The sequence below is a fragment of the Pantherophis guttatus genome, chromosome 13, assembly GCF_059756535.1.
Source record: "Pantherophis guttatus breed Tessera chromosome 13, ASM5975653v1, whole genome shotgun sequence".
Taxonomy (NCBI): Eukaryota; Metazoa; Chordata; class Lepidosauria; order Squamata; family Colubridae; genus Pantherophis; species Pantherophis guttatus.
Window position 1 is genome coordinate 10,989,127 of NC_142075.1, and position 26,664 is coordinate 11,015,790.

Genomic DNA, 26,664 nt, shown 5'->3' on the forward strand with positions numbered 1-26,664 from the left:
CTAAGTGCTATTGCTATAAGGCTTGATCCACAAGGCTAGCTCCTATTTGCCCAAACATCACAAAAAAAGCAACGCATTATGAATTCTGGGTTCCACAACCTAAGTTTTCTACTGTGTTGTGTGAACTCAGGCACTGGACTCAGGCACTGAACTGAATGCTCCTTGTTTGAGTAAAAACGCTGCGATGCCATACAGAGACTATAAACACACCGTGGAATGTAGCCAAGGGCAAAAGGCAATTACTTTGATGTCACGGGGCTTCAAAGAAAAGGAAATGAAGATCAGGGCATAAAGGAGCACCTTACCCATTATCCACTCACTCTGCTGGTTACTTAATCCAAAGCACCTCACACAATGAACACTTGTCCTGTCAGGTTGACTCAGCCTTCCATCCTTCCGAGGTGGGTAAAATGAGGAGCCAGATTGTTGGGGGCAATAGGGCTGACTCTGTAAACCGCTTAGAGAGGGCTGTAAAGCATTGTGAAGCGATATATAAGTCTAAGTGCTATTGCTATAAGGCTTGATCCACAAGGCTAGCTCCTATTTGCCCAAACATCACAAAAAAAGCAACGCATTATTTAAAAAGTGTCCAGGTGATATTTTCCCCATTTCCATGGGATCACACTTTATCTCTAAATAAAACAATCCAGAATACACAAAGAATGAAAATCAAGACTATATAATGAAAGACAAAAGTATAAATAAAAAGGAAATCAGAGTCGGAAGAATTCAAAAAAGAAAACAAGGTTGGCCTTAATACAGTTCGAGGACATGGCTTTAATCCTAATCTAGATATTCCTGTCTACTTTTGCTAATTTCTATATAAATAATCCAATGTATTCGGAGTACCACTTTGGTGTAGTGGTTAAAAGTACTAGAAGACCATGAATTCTAGTCTTGGCGTAGGCAGTATGCCGGATGGGTGATTTGGGGGGGACAGTCACTCGCTCTCAATCAAGAGAAGATTGTTTTTTTTTTAAATTTAAGAACATTTATATGGCCACCCAACTGAGTCTCAACGACACCTGGTGGCGTAGGACATCAATTTCCAGAAATGTTGTCAAATCCATGCAGTTGCAAGAACTCAAGACTGACTGGAAGGTACACTCAGGAACCAGTGAAATTTAGAATATAAATTCTAAAACCATTGCATTAAAACCAGAATTCACTTCTGGGCTCGGCAATTACATCTGACAATTACTGCATGGATTTTCCTTATATAAAACCATCCCATTCTTCAATAAAATCAGTATAAAGCCACACTTCTCAAATCGTACTAAAACATTATTAAAAACTTGTCCAAACTGTTTTAAGACTTATCAAAATTTAAATACATGAAAATCTCAGCCTAAAAATGTTATATTCTAAACCATTCAGAGTTGTTGTTGTTTTAAAAAAAAATATTATTATTTCATTGCATATCCTCTAGACTGCATATTGCAAAGGCTCTCTTTTTCAAAAGTGTGTACCCTCCTAAGTCTAACGATCTGCAATAAAACCATTTGTGGACTTTGGTTTTGATGCGGATGTAAAAGTCTGTATGGTGTGTTGGGTTTATGACACAGCAGATAATGGCACTAGGAGATGGTATTGGCTGGGCATTAATTAATATTATTATTATTTAGGAGAGGGTCATTTAATCCATTCTTCATTCCTTTCTTCATACACTCCCCTTCAGTATCGCTGAGAGAGTCTTCTTCTTCTTCTTCTTCTTCATCACTCCGTTCATCTTTAATATTCTAGGAAGAAAGAATAGCAAAAGTGTTAAGAAAAACCAATTATGCACTATGTGGATTGCTTGGCATTACGGAAAACAAGGAAGAAAATGTGAGGTGTAGACCAACAGTGATTGATTGTCAGGTACCAAGGATCAGGAATGTGAAGTTGGGTTACATGTCCACTGACTTGTGGATAAGAGTTTGTGAAAAGCGTAGAAAGAATAATTCTAAAGCAATAATGAAGGAATATCAGACTTTATACTCGTATGTATTTTTGGACATCTTTTCAATTTGTGGCACCCCCTAAAATTTGATGTCCTGGATGACTGCTTAGGTTGTTGCCTAAGCCTACAACTGACCCTAGTGCAATCCTACACACATATAAAGGTACAGGTTCCCCTCGCACATATGTGCTAGTCGTTCCCGACTCTAGGGGGCGGTCCTCATCTCCGTTTCAAAGCCGAAGAGCCAGCGCTGTCCAAAGACGTCTCCGAAGACTCAACACCAAAGGCGCACGGAACGCTGTTCCCTTCCCATCAAAGGTGGTCCCTATTTTTCTACTTGCATTTTTTACGTGCTTTCGAACTGCTAGGTTGGCAGAAGATGGGACAAGTCACGGGAGCTCACCCCGTTATGCAGCACTAGGGATTCGAACCGCTGAACTGCCGACCTTTCGATCGACAAGCTCAGTGCCTTAGCCACTGAGCCACCACGTCCCTACACACACAGTATCCCTTTATTTATACTGAAACCGTGCAAATGCTTTAGCTTGGAAGAATGTTACTTTGAGAGCTGCCCTGACTCTCCTTGCACAGCAAGAACACATTTTTATTGGATCTTTGGTGGGGGGTTATTGGATTTGTATTGGGGTTTTATTTTCATAAGCCATCCAGAGACTCTATGAGTGAGTTGGGCAGCCGTATAAATTTTCTTAATAAGTAAATAAGTAAATCTTAGGTTCATTCTTAGATCTGCCACTTTATATATATATGCTCATAAGGCCTTGATAGTACAGTGGTATACGCACCCTGTTATTAACACAGCTGCCTGCAATTTCTGCTGGTTCGAATCTCTCCAAGGCTCAAGGTTGACTCAGCCTTCCATCCTTTCTAAGGTAGGTGAAATGAGGACCCAGTTTGTGGGGGCAATAAGCTGACTTTGTATAAATATACAAAAGGATGAAGGCTATTGCTTAACGCATTGTAAGCCGCCCTGAGTCTCCGGAGAAGGGCGGCATATAAATCAAATTAAAAAAAAAAAAGGCCATATCAGACTACTCTTAGGTAGTAGTTTACACAAGGTTGGGACTGAGGGGTCCTTGGGGCTCTCTGAGCTTAGTTGTTTTCTTGGAGACGTTTCATTACCAAACTAGGTAACATCATCGGTGCTTGCAGACATTGCATTGAGTAATGCAATGACCACCTCCTCTCTGTCCTCCTGCCTGCAAACTCCCACTCTCTTCTAGCACTGATGATGTTACCTAGTTGGGTAATGAAACGTCTGCAAGAAAACCACCAAGCTCAGAGAGCACCAAGGATCCCATAGTTGTCATTGTCCTCCTCCTTCTCCTCCTCCTCCTCCTCTCGGCACACCCTATTCCCTTCTAACACTGATGATGTTACCTAGTTGGGTAACAAAACATCTGCAGGAAAATAGCCAAGCTCAGAAAGCACCAAGGAGCCCATAGTCCTCCTCCTCTTCCTCCTCCTCTCTGCACACGCCATTCCCTTCTAACACTGATGATGTTACCTAGTTGGGTAATAAAACATCTGCAAGAAAATCACCAAGCTCAGAGAGCATCAAGGACCCTTCATTTTAATCCTGAACTACCAATAGCCTCCTTTTTGGTACCAAATATAGGCATCAAACACTTGAGAGAGCATGCAGAGTTTGGAATTGCCCATTTCCACCTCGGTACGCTTAGTTTCCATGAAAACAGAGCAAAGCTAGAGCAGAAAATGAAAACACAGATAGACTCCACCAGCTTGGCCACACAGCACAAACTTCCTGGGGGTTTCTCTCTTTTGTCTTTTCCAAAGCTATACGCAGAAGTGTATCCAAACAAACAATCCCCGGTGTAAATATTGAAAGATAAACTTGGCACACGATCAGAGAAAGGAAAGGAAAAGCATCTTTCCGCACACAAACAATTGATGAGGTATATCACGTTGGCCAAATCACCCCAAGGACTTCCTGGGTAGAATTTCCCTTTGCCCTTCACATAAGGCAACAAGTTCTTTTGGGGCTCCATCAGGACTGTTGTTAAGATTTTACAGAGATGGGGAGATGGGGGGGGGGACCCTCCATGAATGATATAGGTGCCTCCTATACATAAAGGTAAAGGTTCCCCTCGCAATGCAGTTTGTTTTCAAGATCTCTGTGACTACAAGGACTAGCGATCTTACTGAATTATCCATTTTAGTTTGCAATTTTTACCTCTTCTCGGTCTCTTCTCACCTATCAGCTAAGCAATTATTAGCACTCAATGAAAAGATAAAAGATTCCCCTCGCACGTATGTGCTAGTCGTTCCCAACTCTAGGGGGCGGTGCTCATCTCCGTTTCAAAGCCGAAGAGCCAGCACTGTCCGAAGACATCTCCGTGGTCATGTGGCCGGCATGACTCAACGCCAAAGGCATATGGAACGCTGTTACCGTCCCACCAAAGGTGGTCCCTATTTTTCTACTTGCATTTTTTACGTGCTTTCGAACTGCTAGGTTGGCAGAAGCTGGGACAAGTAATGGGAGCTCCCCCGTTATGCGGCACTAGGGATTCGAACTGCTGAACTGCCGACCTTTCGATCGACAAGCTCAGCATCTTGGCCACTGAGCCACCGCCTCCTATAGAGAGAGGAAATCTTTTGATGGAAATATTTGGTTTATGTTCTAGGGTTGGGTTTAGAACGTTCTAAGGTTGCCTCATTGTATAAGATGCACACAAATTTTCACCTCCTTTTAGGTGGGGGGGAAAGGTGCGTCTTATACTCTGAAAAATACGGTAAATCTTGAGGATAATGAGCTGAGGTGACGCAGTGGTTAGAGTGCAGCACTGCAGGCTACTTCAGCTGACTGCTAGCTGCAGTTTTGCAGTTCAAATCTCACCGACTCAGCCTTCCATCCTTCTGAGGTCGGTAAAATGAGGACCCAGATTGTTGGGGCAAGATGCTGACTCTGTAAACCGCTTAGAGAGGGTTGCAAAAGCACTATGAAGCGGTACATAAGTCTTATTCCAATGAAATTGGAATAAAATACCATTTAAAATGAAATTGGAATAAAATACGATTTAGAATGAAATTGGAATAAAATGCAGTCTAAAATGAAGTCGGAATAGAATGCAATAATTTAAGATTAGATAAACATTTGTTAAGTGAATTTTACCCCGTTTTACAACCTTTCTTGCCACCGTTGTTAAGTGAATCACTGCAGTTGTTAAGTGAGCAACACGGTTGTTAAGTGAATCAGGCTCCCCCCACTGACTTTGCTTGTCTGAAGGTTGCAAAAGGGAATCACATGACCCCGGGATACTGCAACCGTCATAAGTATGAGTCAGTTGCCAAGTGCCTGAATTTTGATCCCATGACCATGGGGTTGCTGCAAGGGTCAGAAGTGTGAGAAAAAGTCACTTATTTTCGCTTGTAAATTGAAACAGTCACTAAATTTAACAGATTAACAGAGTTGGAAGCAGTGGTGGGTTTCAAATTTTTTTACTACCGGTTCTGGGGGTGTGGCTTGGTGGGCGTGGCTTGGTGGGCATGGTAGGGGAAGGATATTGCAAAGTCTCCATTCCCACCCCACTCTGGGGGAAGGATACTGCAAAATCCCCATTTCCCCCCGATCACCTGGGACTCGGGAGGCAGAGAATAGATGGGGGCAGGGGCCAGTCAGAATTTTTACTACCGGTTCTCCGAACTACTCAAAATTTCCACTACCGGTTCTCCAGAACTGGTCAGAACCTGCTGAAACCCACCTCTGGTTGGAAGGGACCTTGCAGGTCATCTAGTCCAACCCCCTGCCCAAGCAGGAGACCCCTACATCTGCCTCTACCTAGGATCGAACTCACAACCTCCTGATTGTTAGGCAAGAGATCGACCTCTAGGACTGCCTGTAAATGATAAAACAGCAAGTAATCTTGATTGGGGATGATGATCCTGAAAGAGCAGAACAAAAGGAAAAGGATCTTTGTATTTTTCTAATCCAAACGAACCATATTAATTTGCCTTTCTCAAATCTAAATCCTGGTGTGTTCACACTTTTCCCGAAACCAAGATCAGCCTGCAATGTTATCGCTTCTTATAGCTGCCAAACCACAACGCTTAATTTCAGATATGTTTCGTTATCACTTGGATGAATCCAGTGGAGAGATAATGACTGTAAACTATAAACAGTTTTTAATACCGGTTGCAGACTTCATTAATTCTGTTAACTATGTTACTGAAATTCAATACGTCCCCTAGGGCACGGGGTCTTTGGACGCATGTCAAAAGCCCAGGTGGTCCCCCATTTGTGAGCCCCAATGTCCCGCTGCTTTCTGAGTGAATCCAATTATAAACCCATTCTTGGCAGTAAAACAAAGAACAGCATACCAAGACTTTTAGCCTTGTTTTAAGTGACTTTGTTAACCCTAAAATGATGCTTTGGATTGAACTAAAGGGCTCTGTGGTGTGAGAATCGGGCCCCCTTCAAGCTAACCCAAACCAATCCAAACAACAATTGAGATAATAAGATTTAGTGTATCCCACTGGGTACTGTAATCGGAAGGATTCAAAGAGAAATTGCAGGCTTGCATTTTTATCGAATCCTTTGAAAACTTTCCTCTAGGTATATTCATATATTTTGAAAGATCATTCGCAGGGCAGTTTGTTGTCAAGATCACTGTTGACTACAAGGGCTAGCGATCTTGCTGAATTATCCATTTTAGTTTGCAATTTTTACCTCTTCTCAGTCTCACCTATCAGCTAAGCAATTATTAGCACTCAATAAAAAGGTAAAGGTTCCCCTCGCACATATGTGCTAGTCGTTCCCGACTCTAGGGGGCAGTGCTCATCTCCGTTTCAAAGCCGAAGAGCCAGCGCTGTCCAAAGACGTCTCTGTGGTCATGTGGCCGGCATGATTCAATGCCAAAGGCGCACGGAATGCTGTTCCCTTCCCACCAAAGGTGGTCCCTATTTTTTCTACTTGTATTTTTTACCTACTTTCGAACTGCTAGGTTGGCAGAAGCTGGGACAAGGAACGGGAGCTCACCCCGTTAGGCAGCACTAGGGATTCGAACCACTGAACTGCCGACCTTTCTATCGGCAAGCTCAGCATCTTAGCCACTGAGCCACTGCATCCCTTTTAGCACTCAATAATTGACACTTAATCTGTGATTAAAGCTGAAAATGTAAAGTTGGCCACATCCCAGTTATTAACAAGCATCGCTTCTGTACAGGACCTTGGTTGGCAAATTCAAACTAGGTTCTTGCTTTATTCCACAGATGCCTTCTTTTGAGAAACAGATGAGTCTAGAATAAATCTCCGCTATTCCGGGACCTTTCCATACTTTGTGGATCTGCAGGTAGTCCTCGACTTATGACCACAACTGAACCCCAAATTTCCATTGCTAAACAAGAGTTGTTAAGTGAGAACAATTAACCAGTGGAACAACTTGCCTCCAGAAGTTGTGAATGCTCCAACACTGGAAATTTTTAAGAAGATGTTGGATAACCATTTGTCTGAAGTGATGTAGGGTTTCCTGCCTAAGCAGGGGGTTGGACTAGAAGACCTCCAAGGTCCCTTCCAACTCTGCTATTCTATTCTATTCTATTCTATTCTATTCTATTCTATTCTATTCTATTCTATTCTATTCTATTCTATTCTATTCTATTCTTCATTTCTCTATTCTATTCTATTCTATTCTATTCTATTCTATTCTATTCTATTCTATTCTTCATTTCTCTATTCTATTCTATTCTATTCTATTCTATTCTATTCTATTCTATTCTATTCTATTCTATTCTGCCCCATTGTGCCACCTTTCTCGCCATGGTTGTTAAGTGAATTGTTACGTTAGTAACATGGTTGTTAAGTGAATCTAGTTTCCCCCTTGATTTTGCTTGTCAGAAGGTTGCAAAAGGTGATCATATGAACCTTTATAACCGTCATAAATACTGTACATGCCAGTTGCTAAACATTCAAATTCTGATCACGTGACCATGCGGATGGCTGCAACAGTCATAAGTATGAAAAGTGGACCTAACTCACGTTTTTCAGTGCCCTTGTAACTTTGAATGGTCACTAAACAAAACTGTTGTAAGTCGAGGGCCATGTAGGAAAGGATCTATGGAGATTCTCAGTCATCCTGGTCATGGTTAGTCCCAAAGGTGCTCTTTCAAAAGGCAACTGGACTTCGTTTTTGCTTGAAGACCTTTCGCTTCTCATCCAAGAAGCTTGGTCAGAACCAAAGGTCAGAACTGGAGAAGCTTCTTGGATGAGAAGCGAAGCGTCTTCAAGCAAAAACAAAACCCAGTTGCCTTTTGAGAAAGCACATGGAAAAGTCTTCTGTTTTGCCTTTGATTGAGAGAAACTCTCCTGTTTCCCAGGGTGGGCAATTAATTTTCCCAAGGAGCCGTATGAGAAAGTGGGACTGTTATAGATGGCTCAACCAATAGGGCAGTGAAAGTGATAAATACACACAAAAGGTAAATTGAAAACAAGCAGTCGGCTACAAAATAAAAGCAATGCAGTTGTATTGTGTGATGGTCAGGGATAAAATGCTACCTGTTCGGGCAAACCGGTAGTGATAAAAATTACGGCAGTTTAAAAAGCTACTGGTTCGCCCGAACCGGTAGTTACCTACCAGTTCGGGCCAACCAGTAGTTTAAAAAAAAGCTACCAATTCCTCCGAACCCGTATTTCCAACAATCAGCTGTGCAGCGGGGTTTAGCTTTGCTAGAAAGCAGGAAATCTTGCTTTCTAGAGAATCTAAATAGCACGGCACAGCTGATCCCCCCCCTCGCTTCTACTTACCTTCCCAAGCCTCCTTTCGGTGCATACTGCACATGTGCGCATGTGTGCAGAGCGCACATTTGATGTGCAGTGCGCATGCACGGTCAGCGAACCGGTAGCAAACCGGTTGGGATTTCACTACTGGTGATGGTATACACTTGATGTATTTATATTTGGTTTCTAATTTCCAGCTGACCTCAGGCAGGCTGGACAAGGGCAGCAAAAGGGCCATAAAATGCCAGGTTTGCTCTGTCGTGTGAGAATTCTCTCCCTGCCAAACGTTTCACTTTGAATTGAACTTAACTTTGAATATTTAATACTCTACATCAAGGGTGTCAAACTCAAGGCTTGGGGCCCAGATCTGGCCCGTGGGGTGCTTAGAAGGGCCACCCCGGAAACAGCGAAGGACTGACCCATAGTGCCTCTGCCAGCAAAAATGGAGCTCGGGAGGGCTCTGTTTTCGCTGGCAGAGGACTGCAGGCGGATCCGCCCCCCAGCCATGTCCGGGCCACTACAGGCGCTCCCGACATGGGAGGGTCAAACACAACCCTGATGCGGCCCTGAATGAAATCGAGTTTGACCTGCCTCCTCTACATGTAGTTCAGAGGTGGTATTTAACTGGTTCGGACCGGTTCGGACAAATCGGTAGTGGCCCGCCCCAGCTCTATGTTGTGCTATTTAGGCACATTTTTGAGGCTGGGCGCATGCGCAGAAGGCGTGCACACGAGCGAAGCACATGTGTGGAAGGCTGAGCGCATGCGCAGAGGCGCTCTCTCTCACATTTTCAGTGCTGGGCGAACCGGTAGGTAAATTACATGAATCCCACATCTGATCTAGTTGTTGTACAAATTCCAGCCGTCTAAAGAGGGAAGTTGTACAAAATGGAATTCTAGACGCTTACAGAAAAATTCCACTTCTTTAAATCCTTGGCTGGCTAAGAGGAAGTGACACCATCTTCCCCCCCCCAATTTTTTTTTAAAAAAAGCTACCCAGATGTTGGAGGGAATTGGACTGTCAGGGAGATTCTCCAAAAGAAAAAGAAAAAAAAAAGCTTTTTCTCAGAGAAACCTTAGTCAATTCGAAAGCGTTTGGAGACTGAATTGAAGAGGTTTATGGCCAAAATATTAGGGAGGGAAGGGAAGGGGACACTAGATACTAAACAACATACAAAATGGTGCTGATGTAGTGGCAGCAAACATGTTACGAACTGTTCTAGTCTCCCCATGAGGTGGATCAAATTCTAACATAAAAAATAAGATTACTTTTAATATTAATTAATTAATATTAATATTAATTACCTAATAGTAATAAGCAGCGGTGGGTTTCAGAAATGCTTCCCACTGGTTTGCCGCACACGCTCGCTTCACACACAAGTGCGCCTTCCACGCATGCGCCCGGCCTTCTATGCATGCGCCCGGCCTTCTGCGCATGCGCCCGGCCTTCTAAACGTGCCCGGCCTTCTGAACATGCGCCCGGCCTTCTGCGCATGCGCCCGGACTTCTATCACGCGCCCGGCCTTCTAAACATGTGCCCGGCCTTCTGAACATGCGCCCGGCCTTCTGCGCGTGCACACAGCCTTCTGTGCATGCGCTTTGCTCACGCACACGTCTTTCGCGCATGCGCCCGGCCTCAAAAACGTGGCTAAATAGAACATCTTTACGCTGGGACGGGTGGGCGGGCACCTGCAGTCACCGCTACCGGTTTGCGTGAACTGGTCTGAACCGGCTGAATACCAACTCTGGTAATAAGTAATATTACTATTACGTATAATAAGATCAGGTTATTGGCGAGGGATTGTGCACCTTTCAAATAAAGTTAATTTGTGCAGGAAGAAAAGGAGGAGACATCAACCCGTCTCTCTCTTATATGCTATTTCTTTATGAGCCGTGGTGGCGCAGTGGTCAGAATGCAGCATTTCATGCTAACTCTGCTGACTGCCAGCAGTTCGATCCTGACCGGCTCAAGGTTGACTCAGTCTTCTATCCTTCCGAGGTTGATAAAAAATGAGGACCCAGATTGTTGGGGGCAATATGTTGACTCTATAAACTGCTTAGAGAGGGCTGTAAAGCACTGTGAAGCGGTATATAAGTCTAAGGGCTACTGCTATTGCTATTTAGATGCACTCGACATTCTCCCATCACGGAGAAAAAAGTATTGAATCCCGCTGTGTCTTTTCCATATATCCAAGAAAGTTTACTCCCTTTGATTTTGCAGATTCAAATGAGAGGTTACAAAGCTCTTTCTCTGTGTGTGTAATAGACAAAGGATCCAAAAAGAGGGTTTCAGATAGTTGGACTGTATATGTTCAATTCACTTATGAAAAAGCAACTTGCACGAGATGTGGAGATAAGAAGAATTTGCATGGTATCTAAGGGAAATTTCTTAGGGACTGGTCATCCCTATTAATGAATATGTTCTAAGGTTGGGAGCAAACAGCAGAGAAAGAACGGTGGGGTTTTTTTGGGCACCACTCATGTGTCTGCTGGAAGTGATTGGCTTGCAGTTGGTGGAAACATTATTCTGGCTAAGTCAAAATAGGTTGGAAAGGCCCATTCTTGAGTCTGGAATTAGGATGTCTCAAGGGATCTAGCACATTAACAGATGTTTGGTTTGGAAAAAGTGAACAGCGAAGTACATCCATAATTAGCAAAATTGAAACACAGGAAAGTTAAAACAAGAAGTAAAGTTGTGAATGGCCCATGTAACAAAATGGCATTGATATCTGACAATGTCATCAATTCATCAACTCTTGGCACAGGCATTGCCATGGTGACCGCTTGTTTTCTTCCTGTATGCTTCACAGAAATTTAAGGCACAGAAAATATATATATACTGTATATATATAGAGAGAGACTAGTTTACTATATACTCTATATATGTTTACTAGTTCATTTTACTCAATGAACTAATAAACATGCTCCTGTTGCAAACATCTGGTTTGTCAAGACCAAGATCAACATTCCCCACTCCACCCTGTATTTAATGAGAATGTAATCCGAAGAAAGTGATCAGTGCTGTAAAGTAAAGGAAATGATCTGAGAAATCTGTTGGATCTCTGAATATCAATGACAACCAAATCAGAAAGAGAGAGAAAAGAGAATATAAGACGATCAGTCATCCCAGTGTGGAAATACACTCTTCCATCAAGTCAAGTCAAGCTTGATATTGGAAACCTACCAATTATATTAGGCTCAACAGCCCAATATGTTTTTTTAGGATGATTAAGAGATCGATCTTCCATCTATTGGAGGAAGCAGTTGAAAAACTTGATTGTGAAGAAAAGTGATTTCTAGAATCAAGACCACCAATCAATAACCCATTTAGAGAATGAATTGTATCTCCAGAGGAGATGACTGGACAGTATATTTAGAAATTAATCACTGGAAATTAATTTTGCAAGAACCTGGAAAGTGATTTGGGTTGATCCAGAGATTCCGGTCGATTTTTCACAAGGACCACAGCCATTCTCACCTCAAATATCCAAAACTGAACACCTCTGGATAAAGCATGCATAGACCTCACAATGACTTACCTGGTCATTGCCTATATTAGCCCAAGCTGGTATAGGAATCCTGAGCACCTGGAAAGGGTAACTGATTGTAAAATAAACAACAACCAACATGCAAGATGCTAGATGATGGATTGGCCCAGGGAAAGGCAATTTTTCTGCTCCTTTCTTGAATTCAGACTTAAATGTTTGGCCTTGAAGATTTGACACCCTAAATTGTGGTTTGTAGTTATGGCAGTGGTGTAATCCAAATTATTTTACTACCGGGTCTGTGGACGTGGCTTGATGGGCGTGGCTTGGCTTGGCTTGCTGGGCATGGCAGGGGAAGGATACTGCAAAATCTCCATTCCCACCCCACTCCAGGGAAAGAATACTGCAAAATCTCCATTCCTACCTCGCTCCTGGGAGAAGGATATTGCAAAATCTCCATTCCTACCGCACTCTGGGGCCAGCCAGAGGTGGCATTTGCCAGTTCTCCAAACTACTCAAAATTTCCATTACCTCCAGAACCTGTCAGAACCTGCTGGATTTCACCCCTGAGTTATGGTCTTCATTTGAAGCCATAAAACAATGGCTTGGGAAACTGTTATTTAAACTAAGAATATAAGGAGTTACGTGCTGATAAAAGAAAAAACAATTCCTTATCTCATCCTTTTCTCAATCCTAGCATATAGGGAGCAGCTCGAGTCTGAATCAATGTGGCTTAATACACAATGCAGGATGCATAATATTTCCCAACGTGTCCATTTCTGTTTTCTCAATGGAGATTCGCAGTCATCCAGGTCATGGTTGTCCCAAAGGTGTTTTTTTCAAAAGGCAGCTGGACTTCCTTTGTTTTTCCTTGAAGACGTTTCGCTTCTCATCCAAGAAGCTGAAGAAGCTTCTTGGATGAGGAGCAAAACGTCTTCAAGGAAAAATGAAGTCCAGTTGCCTTTGGAAAAAACACCTTTCGGGCAAGCATGAAGTGGAGTTGAAATCCAATCTATCCTGAGTTCACCAGCTCAAACGGATTGCCCAAATGTTGTTTTCCCTTGTGATTTCCAGTTTCGAAATAGCAGTAATAGTTGCTTCTTTCCCTTCCTTGAGCATAACGTTTTCGCTAATCGAAGACATCTCACTTCTCATCCAAGAAGTTTCCTCAGTTCTGACCTTGTGAATTTAGGAAGGGGAACTTCAGCTTAGGAAGGACTGATATAACCCTCGGTTCTAGCAGAACATAGCCATGACTGGCTTCCATTAGAAGGATCCTGAAGTCCACCCTTACCTTCACAAAAATGAATTTCTTCAGAATCTTGAAAACCAAGTAGGCCCAATAGAGGTGGAGACCCTGCAGGATCAATAGCTGCCCATTGTATACAAAATATGCGATGACAAGCGTCTGGGTATAAAACACAGGATAATATATCGAGGCCCGTAAAATCCTGTTAGGAAAACAAGAGGGGGAAAAAAAACACAGTTGGATTATTAGCTGTTATTTCTCCTATCCTAAATTAAAGCATAAATATTCATGTAGGTTATGAATATGTTTGACAAACACGAGTCACGTTTGGCATCCAGCCTAAAAATATCCAGAGAGTCCTTTGTTTTTCAGGTGTTTGCTGAGAGCAGGTGCAGCACCCAGAGGTCACATGTCAACTCGCAAAGCATCCCTGGCCTGCTCTCGAGTTGCCATAAGCAAGGGGGGATGGGAAACCGACGAAACGGTATGGTAGCCAAAGACAGACGCACATTCCAGACTTATCTCTCTCAAGGCTATATCGCAGGGTCACCCACAGCGGGAGGAGGGGAGTGATCTCTACAACTCGCGAAATTGCTCCGTTGGTGAATGTGATTCATGTCACACCCTGGGGGGAGGTGGGAAACAGGGTCATGATCAGGGCGTAAATTATGTAGGATCAGAGCTGGCTTCACTTGGGAACGTGCTGACATGAAGCTCCTAATAAATAACTGGATTTCTTTTGAAGCTGGGCTCGAGGCTCATGATTTAATTACGGCATCCGTCGGAACCCTGACATCACATTTTTCAAGCCGAACAATCCAGAACCCAACTTACCAACATGGAAAGAGAATGAGTCGCGTGATAAAGAACACCACTGCGAAAATGACAAACAGAACACTGCAGGTATTGTCCCAGCGAGCGTAGTTGAACATCTTTGCGGCCTGAAATTGAACAATTGGGAGAAGTTACCACCTTGGAATGGTCTCCTGAAAAGGAATCAGCTGTTGTGGCAGTGAAATTCCTTCTCAGGATAAAATATAAATGCCTTCATAACAGCTCTAGCAAAGGTTGGAAGTGACTTCTTTATATCTTTTCTTTGTTTTCCCCTTTATTTCTCAATCGTATAATTTTCTTTACTTTTCTTTTCCTTCTTTAAATTTATATTATTTTTACTCTGTAAAAAAAAAAAAGGTCTTTGATAAATATAAATCTATTGCAATAAATATATCATGGACTGTCAACTCGCAAAGCATGCCTGGCCTGTTCCCATAGGCAAGGGGGATGGGAAACCAATGAAGCAGGATTGCAGCCAAAAACAGAAGCACATTCCAGACATATTTCTCTCAAGGCTGTCTCCCAGGGTTACCCACAGCGCCCCGTAGAGAAGTGATCTCTACAACCCACAAAATTGCTCCGCTGACGAATGTGATTGATGACACACCCTGGGGGGAAACAGGGTCATGATTCGGGCGTAAATTATGTGGGGCCAGAGTTGGTTTCACTTGGAACGTGCTGACACAAAGCTCTTAATAATTAACTGGATTTCTTTTGAAGCTTGGTTCGAGGCTCATGATTTAATTAGCACATTCGTCGGAACCCTGACAGCGGACTATATATATATATATATGCACACCAAGATACATATACATTCCCTCTCACCCCTAATTAAAGAGGAATCCATTGTTTCCCCATCTTCATCACTTTGGGAAGGGATGCCTTTGAGGAAATAAATGTTATGTTGGACATTTGGTCCAAAAACATTGCTAGCTGGTAGCTGTCATGGACAAAAAGTACTATATTTATATCTCAATTACAGCGATTGGCCTGTAAGATGTAACACTGCTTCCCAATAATAAGGCAGAGTCTTGAAGATTTATGTTCATAGAACTGGTCCCAAAGTTGCTGTTCAGCTCGGCAGCAACACTGAGAGACAACCTTGACTGTTGTGGGGAGAAGGGGGGAAATGAGCTGAGTTAGGACATAGTTTCTTTTTGGATGGAAGACCACCAGGTGTGCTTTTTCTGGATGAAATGAACCAATGTTTCATGTCAGGCCTTGATAGGATAGCTTATCATTTAGGCTCAGGGCTTATACAAAACTCCTCCAGATACCACAATGGATGCAAAACAACACTAACGAAATCCCGTGACTTGTGTAACTAAGCACAAGCACAGACAGATGCTGAGATTTACCTCCAGCCAGATATCTGCAGAATCGTGGACGATCATCACCAGGGTTCCAAGACGGAGGTAATTGGCACTATAGGAACAGAACATCAAGCCAAGGGCGGCAAAATGATGCACCACGTGGGCCATGAAATCCTGAGAAAAAGAAATAGAGAAATTGACTTCTCAAAGCCAAGACGATTTTTGGAAGATGGAGAGTGATGGCTCTGTCTTAGGAAAATTAGGGTGGAGGTACCAAAACTCATGTGCCCAGAAGGATTCTGAATGAGTAGATAAAAATAAAGAACTCATCTACTTAACTGCTTCAAAGCTGTAAAACAACAGTCCCAGGGACTGGTTTCATGGAGAGAGGTTTTCCAGCGGACCGGAAGGGGCGTGGTTTCGTGTGCTGCCTGCATCCCACGGATGAGGCTTTGCTTGTTTGCGCAGTCTGGTTGCTGGCATACCACGGACTGGTGTTGGTCCACGGACCAGGGGTTGGCGAACCCTGGCCACAAAAGGTAAAGGCTTCCCCTGTCAGGTCAGGTCCAACTCTAGGGGGCAATGCTCATCATCTCTGTTTCTTGGCCAAGGCAGCCAGCATTGTTCAAAGACATTTCTATGGTTGTGTGCAGGGGTGAAATCTACTTACCTTCCCAACTGGTTCAGAAGTGCACATGCGCACTTGGATCCTCTGTGAATGTGCAAACCCTTCTGCGCATGTGCAGAAGGAAAAAAACAGGTTACTTCCTGGTTAAAACTAGGAAGTAACGACTGGGCAGGTGGGTGGAGCCTCACGCCACCATCACTATTGGTTCTCCGAACCACTGGCTGCCATCGCTACCAGTTCGGCCGAACCGGTCCAAACCAGGAGCATTTCAACCCTGGTTGTGTAGCCAGCTTGACTATACACCGAGGCGCACAGAATGCTGTTACCTTCCCACCAAAATGGTAACTATTTATCTACTCACATTTGCACATGGTTTCGAACTGCTAGATGGGCAGGAGCTGAGACGAGTATCAGACTTTCACCCTGTCATGCAGGCCTTGGGTTTCGAACCTGGGCTGTCCCCTTTCCAGCTAACAAGCTCAGCATCTTTTAACGGCTGAGCCATCGTACCCCTAGCAAAGTCACATACTGTAGATATAAAGACCTGTTCTTTTTGAATCTTGGTGGAAAAATAATGATGGGAAATGGTGTACGTTACTTGGATCAGTGGTGGGTTGCTCCCGGTTCTGTCCGGTTCTTGAGAACCGGTAGTAAAAGCAGCGGGAGGCTCTGCCCACCCACCCGGATGTCATAAGTTATGATCTGCACATGCGCTGAAGCATGAGTGCCCGCTCCCATTGCAAACCGGTAGTAAAGGTAAGTAGAACCCACCCCTGACTTGGATGAGTAAAAAATGAGTAGTAGTAAAAGATATTCTGCAAGGAAACATCTGAAATGGACAAGGGCGGGAGGGTCTAGCTTAATTTGGAGGCAAGCCAACTTTACAGGCATGAGAGAATAACAAGAAAAAAGACTTAAGGTTGTTTGGAAGATAACTGAGTAAACCTGAGTAAGCCTTAGCTGTTGTGACTTCTTTAGTGGTGCCCAACTTCAATGCTACAAATAATCTGAGCCACTCCGGATTTCAGAGTAAGAATGGCTTTTACATTTAGAGTTACGAAGGATTCAATCCAGGGGTGAAATCTACTTACCTTCCTTACCGGTTCGGAAGCGCACGTGTCGCAGACCCTCTGTGCATGCGCAAAACTTCCTGGGCAGGTAGGTGGAGCCTCAGGCCGCCATCGCTACTGGTTCTCTGAACCACCCACCATGATCGCTACCGGATCAGTTGAACCGGTCCGAACCGGGAGCATTTCAATCTGCTATATATTTGTCGCCCTGACAGTTATCTAGCATCCGGGAAACCAGGAACTAAGAATAGCTTGCATCCCATTCCCAAACCGATGACGTTGTCAATCTTCCTTACCTTCCTTTTAGTGTCGGTTCCAAGAGTAAAGAGCAATGACCAATAGAAGCTCATCTGGAGCATGTAGTACCAATACTGGGAAGGGAGCATGGCCTGCAAAGAGCGTATGAGAAGAGAAAAGGCAATTACTTTTTTGGTTAGAAAGGGAGTACATTTGTTCCAGAGCAGGAGAAAAAAGGTTGACAATAGGACATTGCCTACCAAAAGAACAAAACAAAAGCTTCCCCCCACCCCCCGTGACATCACTGCTAAACAACTAATTCCCACCACATGTTTTATGCCCTGGGATGTCAAATCATGTGGTAGGGCTGTATTACTGTACTATTATCCTTCTCATCTTTCCTATTAACTAATCCCTTAGCACAGTGATGGTGAACCTTTTCAGCACCGAGTGCTGGAAAGGGAGCATGCGCCCTCTCGTCTGAACCTGGCTTTTATATAGTATCCTATTATGAAATATATTGATTGCTTATTTAGTATCCTATGACTATCATTGAGTATTACGATTTATGATGATTGTATTTTAGGATTATGATCATGATTTATCACTTGTTGCTTTTATGTACACTGAGAGCTTATGTATCGGAGACAAGTTCCTTGTGTCCAATCACACTTGGCCAATAAAGAATTCCTACTCTACTCTACTCTACTCTACTCTACCCTACCCTACCCTACCCTACCCTACCCTACCCTACCCTACCCTACCCTACCCTACCCTACCCTATTCTATTCTATTCTATTCTATTCTATTCTATTCTATTCTATTCTATTCTATTCTATTCTAATGGAACCAGGATTGGAGCAATAAATACTAGAAGAAGAGCAGAGCCTGGGGAATGGAGTCAAGAGAGGAATTAGTCTGGAGTCAATACATTCCCACAAGCAGTCCAAATCCAGCCCTTCTTGAATCCCACTAACTCTTAACTAGCATCAATTTAATGCTGACTTTTAGTTGACTAGATTCTTGCTTATAGGAATGAGCAATAAATCTTCTTAACTGGAACTTAAAGCATAGTCCTGATTCATCACACCTGATATTAATCTCACGAAGCATCAGGACTATGCAATTAAGTTCCAGTTAAGAAGATTTATCACCAAAAAGCCTTTGAGTTCTACCTGTAGCCAGGATGGACCTGGTAGGTCCGTCATTGTAAATTGAGGCTACTTATATTACTCAAGGAAGCAAACATAACCTAATACATCTAATATGGTGTATTCTATTAATACTAGCTATACTGTTAGCAATAATCATTCCTAATGATGCATATTGAAGCTAGGACACTGTTTGTGGTCTGCTGATTCTTATTTGTTTCATCACGGTAGCATCTCATGACAACATGAAAACGCTTCATTTACCATGAAATGAATTCCCAAGGGAACCCTATGCTACTGGAATCTGCAATCCCAAATGGTGAAAAAAGCTATTCATGGGCCAATCAAAAATGAAGGCAGGAATTTTTCTTCACACAACGTCAACAGTGGTATCGCCAAAGTACCAGTAAGAGACTCACATGGTTTGGATAGTTGAGCCACACTTGCCAAAGGTCATAAAACCAGGATTTCTAGAAGGAATGCAGGAGGAGACAGACAACAATCATCAATGTTTCCACATGACAACAGTGCAAATCTCATCCCTGCCACAAACTCACTACTTAATTTGGGGGGTTAGGCATTATTTCTTTTTGCTGCTCATCAGGGTAACCCTACTGGCCTGTCTTCTACAACAGCTTTGCCCAAGATGGTGGCCATCACAGGATGGAGCTGAAAGTCAAAAACCTTCAGATTGTAGTGCACCTTTCTTCTTCGCAACTAACCCTGTGAAGTAGGTTGGGCAGAGAGATAGTGACTGCTCGAAAGTCATTTAGTAAGATACCTTGGCTGAAGATGGATTGATGCCCTCCCCAACTCTATGATTCTGGCATTGGGACTTGTATGTTCCTGGCCCACTTTAAGGATCTTCACCCTTCTCCATTTTTGGCAGGTCCAAATTGGAGATGGCTATGACCAGAGTCTTAAGGGTAACTGAGAAAACCACACACAAAGTACTTTGGAATGAAGGCATATATATATATATGCCTCAGGATAATGTTGCAGGACCAGTGGTTTAGTCTTCTAAAGTATTTGGACTTATGCTGGAGCCCATCGTCAGGGAACTTCTCACACGTTCCAGTAGAGAGAAGTCCCAAGTCCGAAAGCTTGGAAGACTAAACCTCTGGTCCTGATGAACAACTCATATTGGATCCTGCAGAGTACTTTGTGGCTTAAACATGTTATGGCCCGCCAGCTGTCAGTGGAGCTGGCGGCAGACTTGGACGATGAGGAGGTTGGGGAGGAACTTGGGCCAGCTCTGGAGTCCGGGGAAGGCTCTAATGGATGCTCTACATCAGATGCAAAGATAGAGCCAGGGCCGTCCGACATTTCCCAGCCACCGGAGAGGCAGCTGCCTTTGAAGGCTGAGATAAGTGGGGAGGAAGAGCAGCTGGGGCCTATTCCAGATGCACGTATGCTCAGAGCTGTTAGGAGAGGAGAACAACTGAGGACAAGGAGTCAACTTGGGAAGTAAGGCACATGTGGACGCTGAATGGCCCCTCCCCGGCTGGGGAATAAATAAAAGGAAAGGGGAGTGGTGGTCGTAGGAGACAACCGTTCGTATTTCTGAGGATTTTGCTCATTGTGTTTCGTGCCACAAAGACTGCTTGCCAGAACTTAATTTTCAGCTTTGCGGCTGGGAGCTCACAGCCTGGCAATTATCGCAAGGAGCTGATAAGGTCTTTTACTGCAATTAACTCTTTGAAGGACTCTTGCCTGGACTTTTCGGTGTATGAATGCCATTAATTCACAGGAGATAAATAAAGAGGGGTTTTTCGTGACAAGGAGTCTGTTTCTTGTTTCTGCTAAGGCTGGATCAGAACACATGTAGATCAGTGGTGGGTTTCAAAAATTTTTACTACTGGTTCTGTGGGTGTGGTATGGCTTGGTGGGCGTGGCAGGGGAAGGATACTGCAAAATCCCCATTTCCTCCCAATCAGCTGGGATTCAGGAGGCAGAGAATAGATGGGGGCGGAGCCAGTCAGAGGTGGTATTTACCGATTCTCCAAACTACTCAAAATTTCCGCTACCGGTTCTGCAGAACTGGTCAGAACCTGCTGAAACCCACCTCTGACATAGATACCAAGAGGCAACTCTCAATCATAAATCAAAGTGTCAGCTCTGTGCCAACTTGACTGCAATAAAGCCTTACTGAATGCAGTCACGTGGACATCAGAATAGTCATACAGAACATTGTGCTTAAAGTGTATGTATGTTTGTTTGTTTATTTTACAAAACAAAAGAGCCAGTTCGATGTAGAGATTAAGGCATCAGGCTAAAAACCAGGAGATTATAATCTTGCCTTAGGCACAAAGCCAACTGGGTGATATTGGGCCTGTTATCTTCTCTCAGCCCTAAGAATTGTAAACTACTTCTGGAAAACCACAAAAAGCTGTAGAACTTATCCAAGCAATCTCTGTGAATCTGGCATGCAGAGTAACCATGCCCTGTAACATATCCAGAAAGTGCAAAACTGGATGTGAAATGAGTCATTCACAAGTGGGTCTCCAAAAGGAGAAGCATGTAAACAGCAAGCAAGTCAGGCTTTCTTTCGGACAGGTCTATCCATCTACAATATAACACGATGCTAGGTGTTCTTTGCAAGGTTTAAAATAATAAGAGGTTAATGCAAAACAAGATTCATTAAACTGTAAAAGCTAAAGGGGTTGAGAATTAGCAGAGGGACATGAAATGAGTATAATAGAGCTGTAGCAGGACTGAATTGATAGATTAATATCCCGAGAATGCCCCAAAGAACTGAACAAGTGTTTTGATACTAAAGATCCTGAGAAATTGAAAAATAAGTTTTAAAAATTAAAAGAAAAAAAAAATCTTTTCTTGGTTTTGAAGGCCCTACAACAGGGGTCGGCAACCCGCGTGGCTCTGGAGCCGCATGTGGCTCTTTCATCCCTCTGCTGCGGCTCCCTGTTGCTGGTCGGCTCCACAATTGATAGGGCTTTTGGTTAGGACAGGTAGAGGGAAAAGGATGCCGCGCTAGGAGGAGACTATGGTGGGGGAACCAACTTCCAGTCGGCAGAGGAAAAAAGACATGGTGCTAGGAGGAGATTATGATAGGGGAACTCGACTTCCTGTCGGCTCCAGAATTGAATGGGGGCTTCCGGTTAGGACCTTTGTGGCTCTTTGAGTGTTTAAGGTTGCCGACCCCTGCCCTATAATATGGGCAAAGCCAAGATTCTTTTTGGAGGCTGTTCCATCACAGAACCTTTCCATTAGCATTTTTAATAGGAGTCATTTATTTGTTATTGACTTGTTAGTTTGCTTTCCCACCTGCCTGTCAGAAGCCCAAGTTGCTTCCATGGGTCTCCCCTTTAATTTTTAATCCCCACAACAGGCCGGTGAGGTAGATTGTACAGATGGGGCTGAGAATGAGTGGCTGGCCCAAGATCACCCCAGGAGTTTCCATGTCTGAGGGTGGACGTTTAGTCAAGGGAGTCCCTAATGAGAGAATCAGAGTTGATATTCAGCCGGTTTGAACCGGTTTGTCCGAACCGGTAGCGGAAATTGCAGATGGAACCGTCCCCCTGCCCCCCAATCCCCCTTCCCGCTCTATGCCATACTATTTAGGCATGTTTTTGAGGCCAGGCGCATGCGTGTGGACGGTGCACGAACCAGCATAGCACATGCGCAGAAGACCGGGCGCATGTGTGGGCGGGGCTTGCACACTCACATTTGCAAACCGGTAGGGAAAGTAAGTGAATTCCACCCCTGGAGATCATGCAGAACTTGGTGTAACCTCCAATTCGTCATAGTGTTGGCAAGCTGTTGTGATAAAGCTGCCAAGAAAATTGCAGCTGGGCTGCAAGAAATCTATATCATTAAGAATTATGGAATTACAGGACCACGGAGGTCAAAACATTCTTCCCTCCCAGTTCCAGGGATGAAATCTACTTACCTTCCTTACCAAATTAGAAGCGCAAGTGCTACGCACGCACACTTGCGCAGAAGGTAAAAAAACATTACTTCCTGGTTAAAACCAGGAAGTAATGACACCTGGGCAGCAATCGCTACCGGATCGCTGAACCACAGGGAAAAATCGGTACCGGATTGGGCAATCCGGTCCGATCCGGGAGCATTTCACCCCTGCCCAGTTCATTTTCTTACGGTGCAAATGTGCAGGTACTATTTTTTTTTCTTTTTTGCTTTAATTTATATGCCGCCCTTCTCCAGAGACTCAGGGCGGCTTACAATGCGTTAAGCAATAGCCTTCATACTTTTGTATATTTATACAATATTTAAAGTCAGCTTATTGCCCCCACAATCTGGGTCTTCATTTTACCTACCTTTGAAAGGATGGAAGGTTGAGTCAACCATGAGCCTGGTGAGATTTGAACTTGCAGTAATTGCAAGCAGCAGATGTTAATAACAGTGCTTTAGTCCACTGTACTACAGGCTCTATTCCTGCTTAATGCCTCATCTGGTTTAATTCTCTTAATTTTAATTCTTCAAACAAAAATGAAACAAAACCTCCCCTCAAAATTATAAATTCTCGATGATCATAATGACTCTATCTGGATAATAACAGTAGACGTTTAGCTTCTCCTCTTTTGGGGGAAGATTACTTCTATCTTTATATTAAACCCAGTTTAACAACTCATGGGAAGCTGCTGTTAAAAAACAACCTCAGATTAGGCCATGTTACCACTGGAGTCCTCCCTCCCTCCCGGCCCCATATTTAACTTACGTCACAGAGAAATATAATTCCAGCAATAAATGAGGTACTGTAGAATAAACATCGCCAACTGCAAAAATAAAATGAATGTTAGGACCAAGGAGTTTACATGCACACAGAAGAAGATGGTCTTCTCACCATAGCTAGGAAAGTAGTACTGCCTGTTTACCCATCTCTTTCTTCCTGCATTAATTTGCCTCGTCATTATTATTTACAGTGATTTGAGCCACTTTTAAGTCTAAGTGCAAAATAAGTCAGAGTACTCACAGAGAATATTTATAGCTCAGGGTTGAAATGTGGGGGTCCGTGGTGCTCTCTGAGCTTGGTTGTTTTCTTGCAGACATTTCATTCCCCAAACTAGTTAGCATCCGGGGTGGGGCTGCTGGGGATTCGCAGGGGTTCGGGAGAACCTCTAGCTAAGATTCTGTGCCATTCAGAGAACCCCCAAATCCCACTCCTGGCTGGCCCTGCCCACCCCACCCCGCCCCTCCCAGGAGTCCCCACGCGGCCCATTTTGGATGCAGGTTAAGTGCAGGGCATGTGCGGAGGCTCGGGGCGGGTGAAAAACGGGCTTATCGGAAGTTTGGGAAGACCTCCAGAGGGCCTCCAGAGCCTGGGGAGGCTGTTTTTGCCCTCCCAGAGGCTCGAGGAAAGCCTCTAGAGCCCGGGGAGGGCAAAAACGCCCATCCAAAAACGCCCGTGGTGCAGGAGACCGACTAGGCCACACTCACCATGGCCACACCCACCCAGCAAGCGGGCAGAAAACCCCTCACTAAAATTTTTGAAGCCCACCCCTGGTTAGCATCATCAGTGCTAGCTAGGCAGCTAACTAAGTAGTACTGATCAGGGGTGGGTTCTAAATTTTTTTACCACTGGTTCTGTGGGAGTGGCTTATTTTGTGGGTGTGGCTTGGAGGTCATGTGACTAGGTGGGCGTGGCTAGCTGGTCAGAGTCATTTCTGGAAGGTCCTCGCACTTACGACCAGTCCTCGCACATACGACCCGACTCATTTGTTTGCTTTTAACACTGATCAGCTGTAGGACGGCCCTTTGAAGCCCCGTGGCAAGAGTTTAAACAGTTTATTTCCCTCTAGTCATCAGCTGGGACTCAGGAGGCAGCAATAGATTGGGGGTGGGACCAAATAAAAGGGAAGAATAACGTGGGTGGGTGGATGGGTGGGTGGGAGGGCGGGGGGGGAGAACCGGTTCGGTGATGTCATATCGTCACTGCTACCGGTTCGGCCGAACCGGACCGAACCGGGAGGAACCCACCACTGCTCCAGAGCCTGGGGAGGCTGTTTTCGCCCTCCCAGAGGCTCGAGGAAAGCCTCTGGAGCCTGGGGAGGGCAAAAACGCTCATCCGAAAACGCCCGTGGTGCAGGAGACCGACTAGGCCACATCACCATGGCCACACCCACCCAGCAACCGGGCAGAAAACCCCTCACTAAAATTTTTGAAGCCCACCCCTGGTTAGCATCATCAGTGCTAGCTAGGCAGCTAACTAAGTAGTACTGATGATGTTATCTAGTTTAGGAAATGAAACGTCTGCAAGAAAACAACCAAGCTCAGAGAGCACCAAAAGACCCCTCAAGCTTTAAATGGTTATGTCACTTCATTACAGGAATAAATTGGCATTTATTAACACACACACACACACTCAAGAGGAAGCACAGAATATGGAAATAATTAGAACAGAAGAATAAATTAATTTCTAATCCTCATATTCAGACGGAGTAAAAACTGCCTTTGGAAACTCAAGCTACAGCTTCAGTACAATACAAGATTGGCTGGAGAGGATTAAAAAGTTAAGATGGTGACTGCAATTTTGCAATCGAACTGTAAGGTAATATAATCAGTGTTTCTGGAGAATATATGCAAGACAAGGCTCATTGATAACAGGATAACAATTATATTAGCATTATAATTAGTTGCAGAATTAGCCAGATGTTTAGACTTGAATTTGACACATTTATTCACCTATCGTCTATCCCAAGGACCTGAGATAGGTAGTTTGATAATATTATTTATTTATGTTGACTGACAAGAAAGGAAATATCTGTTTACACAATACCCAGAATGCCATTAAATGTCAAATTTCTGGCTATTTTTCTACCTGAGATGATTTTTTTTATTATTATTTTTTTTTTAGAAACCGAGAATGGAGGCGAGTGGGCTCTTTTCTTACCAAGCTTCCTTGAATTTTTTATGCAGAGTTGGGATTTCTAGGTTGCGTCTTCGCCTGAACCACTTTTCCACCTGGTGCACAGTCCAGTTACACTTTTTAGCTAGTTTACGTGTTTCTGACTGCAAGGTTGGAGAAAGAAGGAGGGAGAAATTAGTGATGACACACGCTGGAAGTCACGTAATCAAAACAAGCATTGCAACTTCTATGCCAAGGGAGAGGAGGGGGAGGAGGAGAAGGAAGAGGAGGAGGAGGAGGGGAAGGAAGAGGAGGAGGAGGAGGGGAGGAGGGAAAGGAAAAGGAGGAGGTGGAAGAGGGGAAGGAAGAGGAGGAGGAAGAGGTGGAGGAGGAAGAAAGGAAGGAAGAGGAAGAGGAGGAGGAGGAGAAACAGGAAGGGAAGGAAGAGGAAGAGGAGGAGAGGAAGGAAGAGGAGGAAGAAGAGGGGGAGGGGAAGGAGGGGGAGGAGGGGAAGGAAGAGGAGGAGGAGAGGGAGGAGGAGGAGGAGGAAGAGATGAAGTAGGTGTCAGGTTTTGAGGTCGACTCAAATAAATTGCATTTCAAACAAAGTCTTTGACTCCTATTTATTAAGCACGACATTCTAGATCTGACTCCATAGAAGCCAACACTGACTTCCAGACCCAAAACCCTCCCTTTCCGTTCCCCATTCCCCTGCACTCATTGGCCATCTTCCAAGTCATTCTACCCCTAATCTACTACTCCAGCTCAAAGGAATTTCCCCCTCCCATCCCATCTCCTAGGGGATATTATCTCCAGGGAAAATAAGTAGGTGAAAAGTCAAACGTCCCTTTCCAGACGCCTCCACTTCTTCTTATGTCAGCACTAGAGTAAATGCAGCTTGAAGTGCTGACAGGAGGAGGAAGTCACTGACCATCCTTCTCAGAGAGCAAATGTGTTTGCTAGATTAAAAAATGTCTCGTCACACTAAAAGTTCCAAAAACTACCCATCATTGTTTTAAAAAAGCACTATATACAAACCAAGAAATGCTAATGGTTTAAGCTTCACAGACTGGAGATTATGTACAGAGAAGAGCAGAAAAAAGACTAGGGAGTGACATGATAGCCGTGTTTCAATATTTGAGGAGCTGTCACAAAGAGGAGAGGTGGGGGTCTCAACCT

General features: G+C 44.0%; 1 protein-coding gene across 4 annotated transcripts in view; it reads right to left on the reverse strand.

The window, feature by feature from the left end:
* Nucleotides 1-574: 574 nt before the first annotated feature.
* The window catches only part of CERS3 (ceramide synthase 3), a 75,712-nt gene continuing 49,622 nt past the window's right edge, over nucleotides 575-26,664 (reverse strand). For 3 of the 4 annotated variants that reach the window (XM_087878324.1, XM_060694795.2, XM_060694796.2), the window contains exons 4-12: nucleotides 25,531-25,649; nucleotides 23,359-23,416; nucleotides 19,079-19,129; nucleotides 17,568-17,660; nucleotides 15,619-15,747; nucleotides 14,261-14,367; nucleotides 13,472-13,628; nucleotides 12,232-12,279; nucleotides 575-1,739 (exon numbers count right to left, since the gene is read on the reverse strand). In XM_087878324.1, the coding sequence (XP_087734450.1) occupies nucleotides 1,602-1,739; nucleotides 12,232-12,279; nucleotides 13,472-13,628; nucleotides 14,261-14,367; nucleotides 15,619-15,747; nucleotides 17,568-17,660; nucleotides 19,079-19,129; nucleotides 23,359-23,416; nucleotides 25,531-25,649 (900 nt within the window). In that variant the 3' untranslated portion in view covers nucleotides 575-1,601. The remainder of the gene's footprint in view (nucleotides 1,740-12,231; nucleotides 12,280-13,471; nucleotides 13,629-14,260; nucleotides 14,368-15,618; nucleotides 15,748-17,567; nucleotides 17,661-19,078; nucleotides 19,130-23,358; nucleotides 23,417-25,530; nucleotides 25,650-26,664) is intronic. The other variant, XM_060694797.2, reaches the window with a different exon arrangement.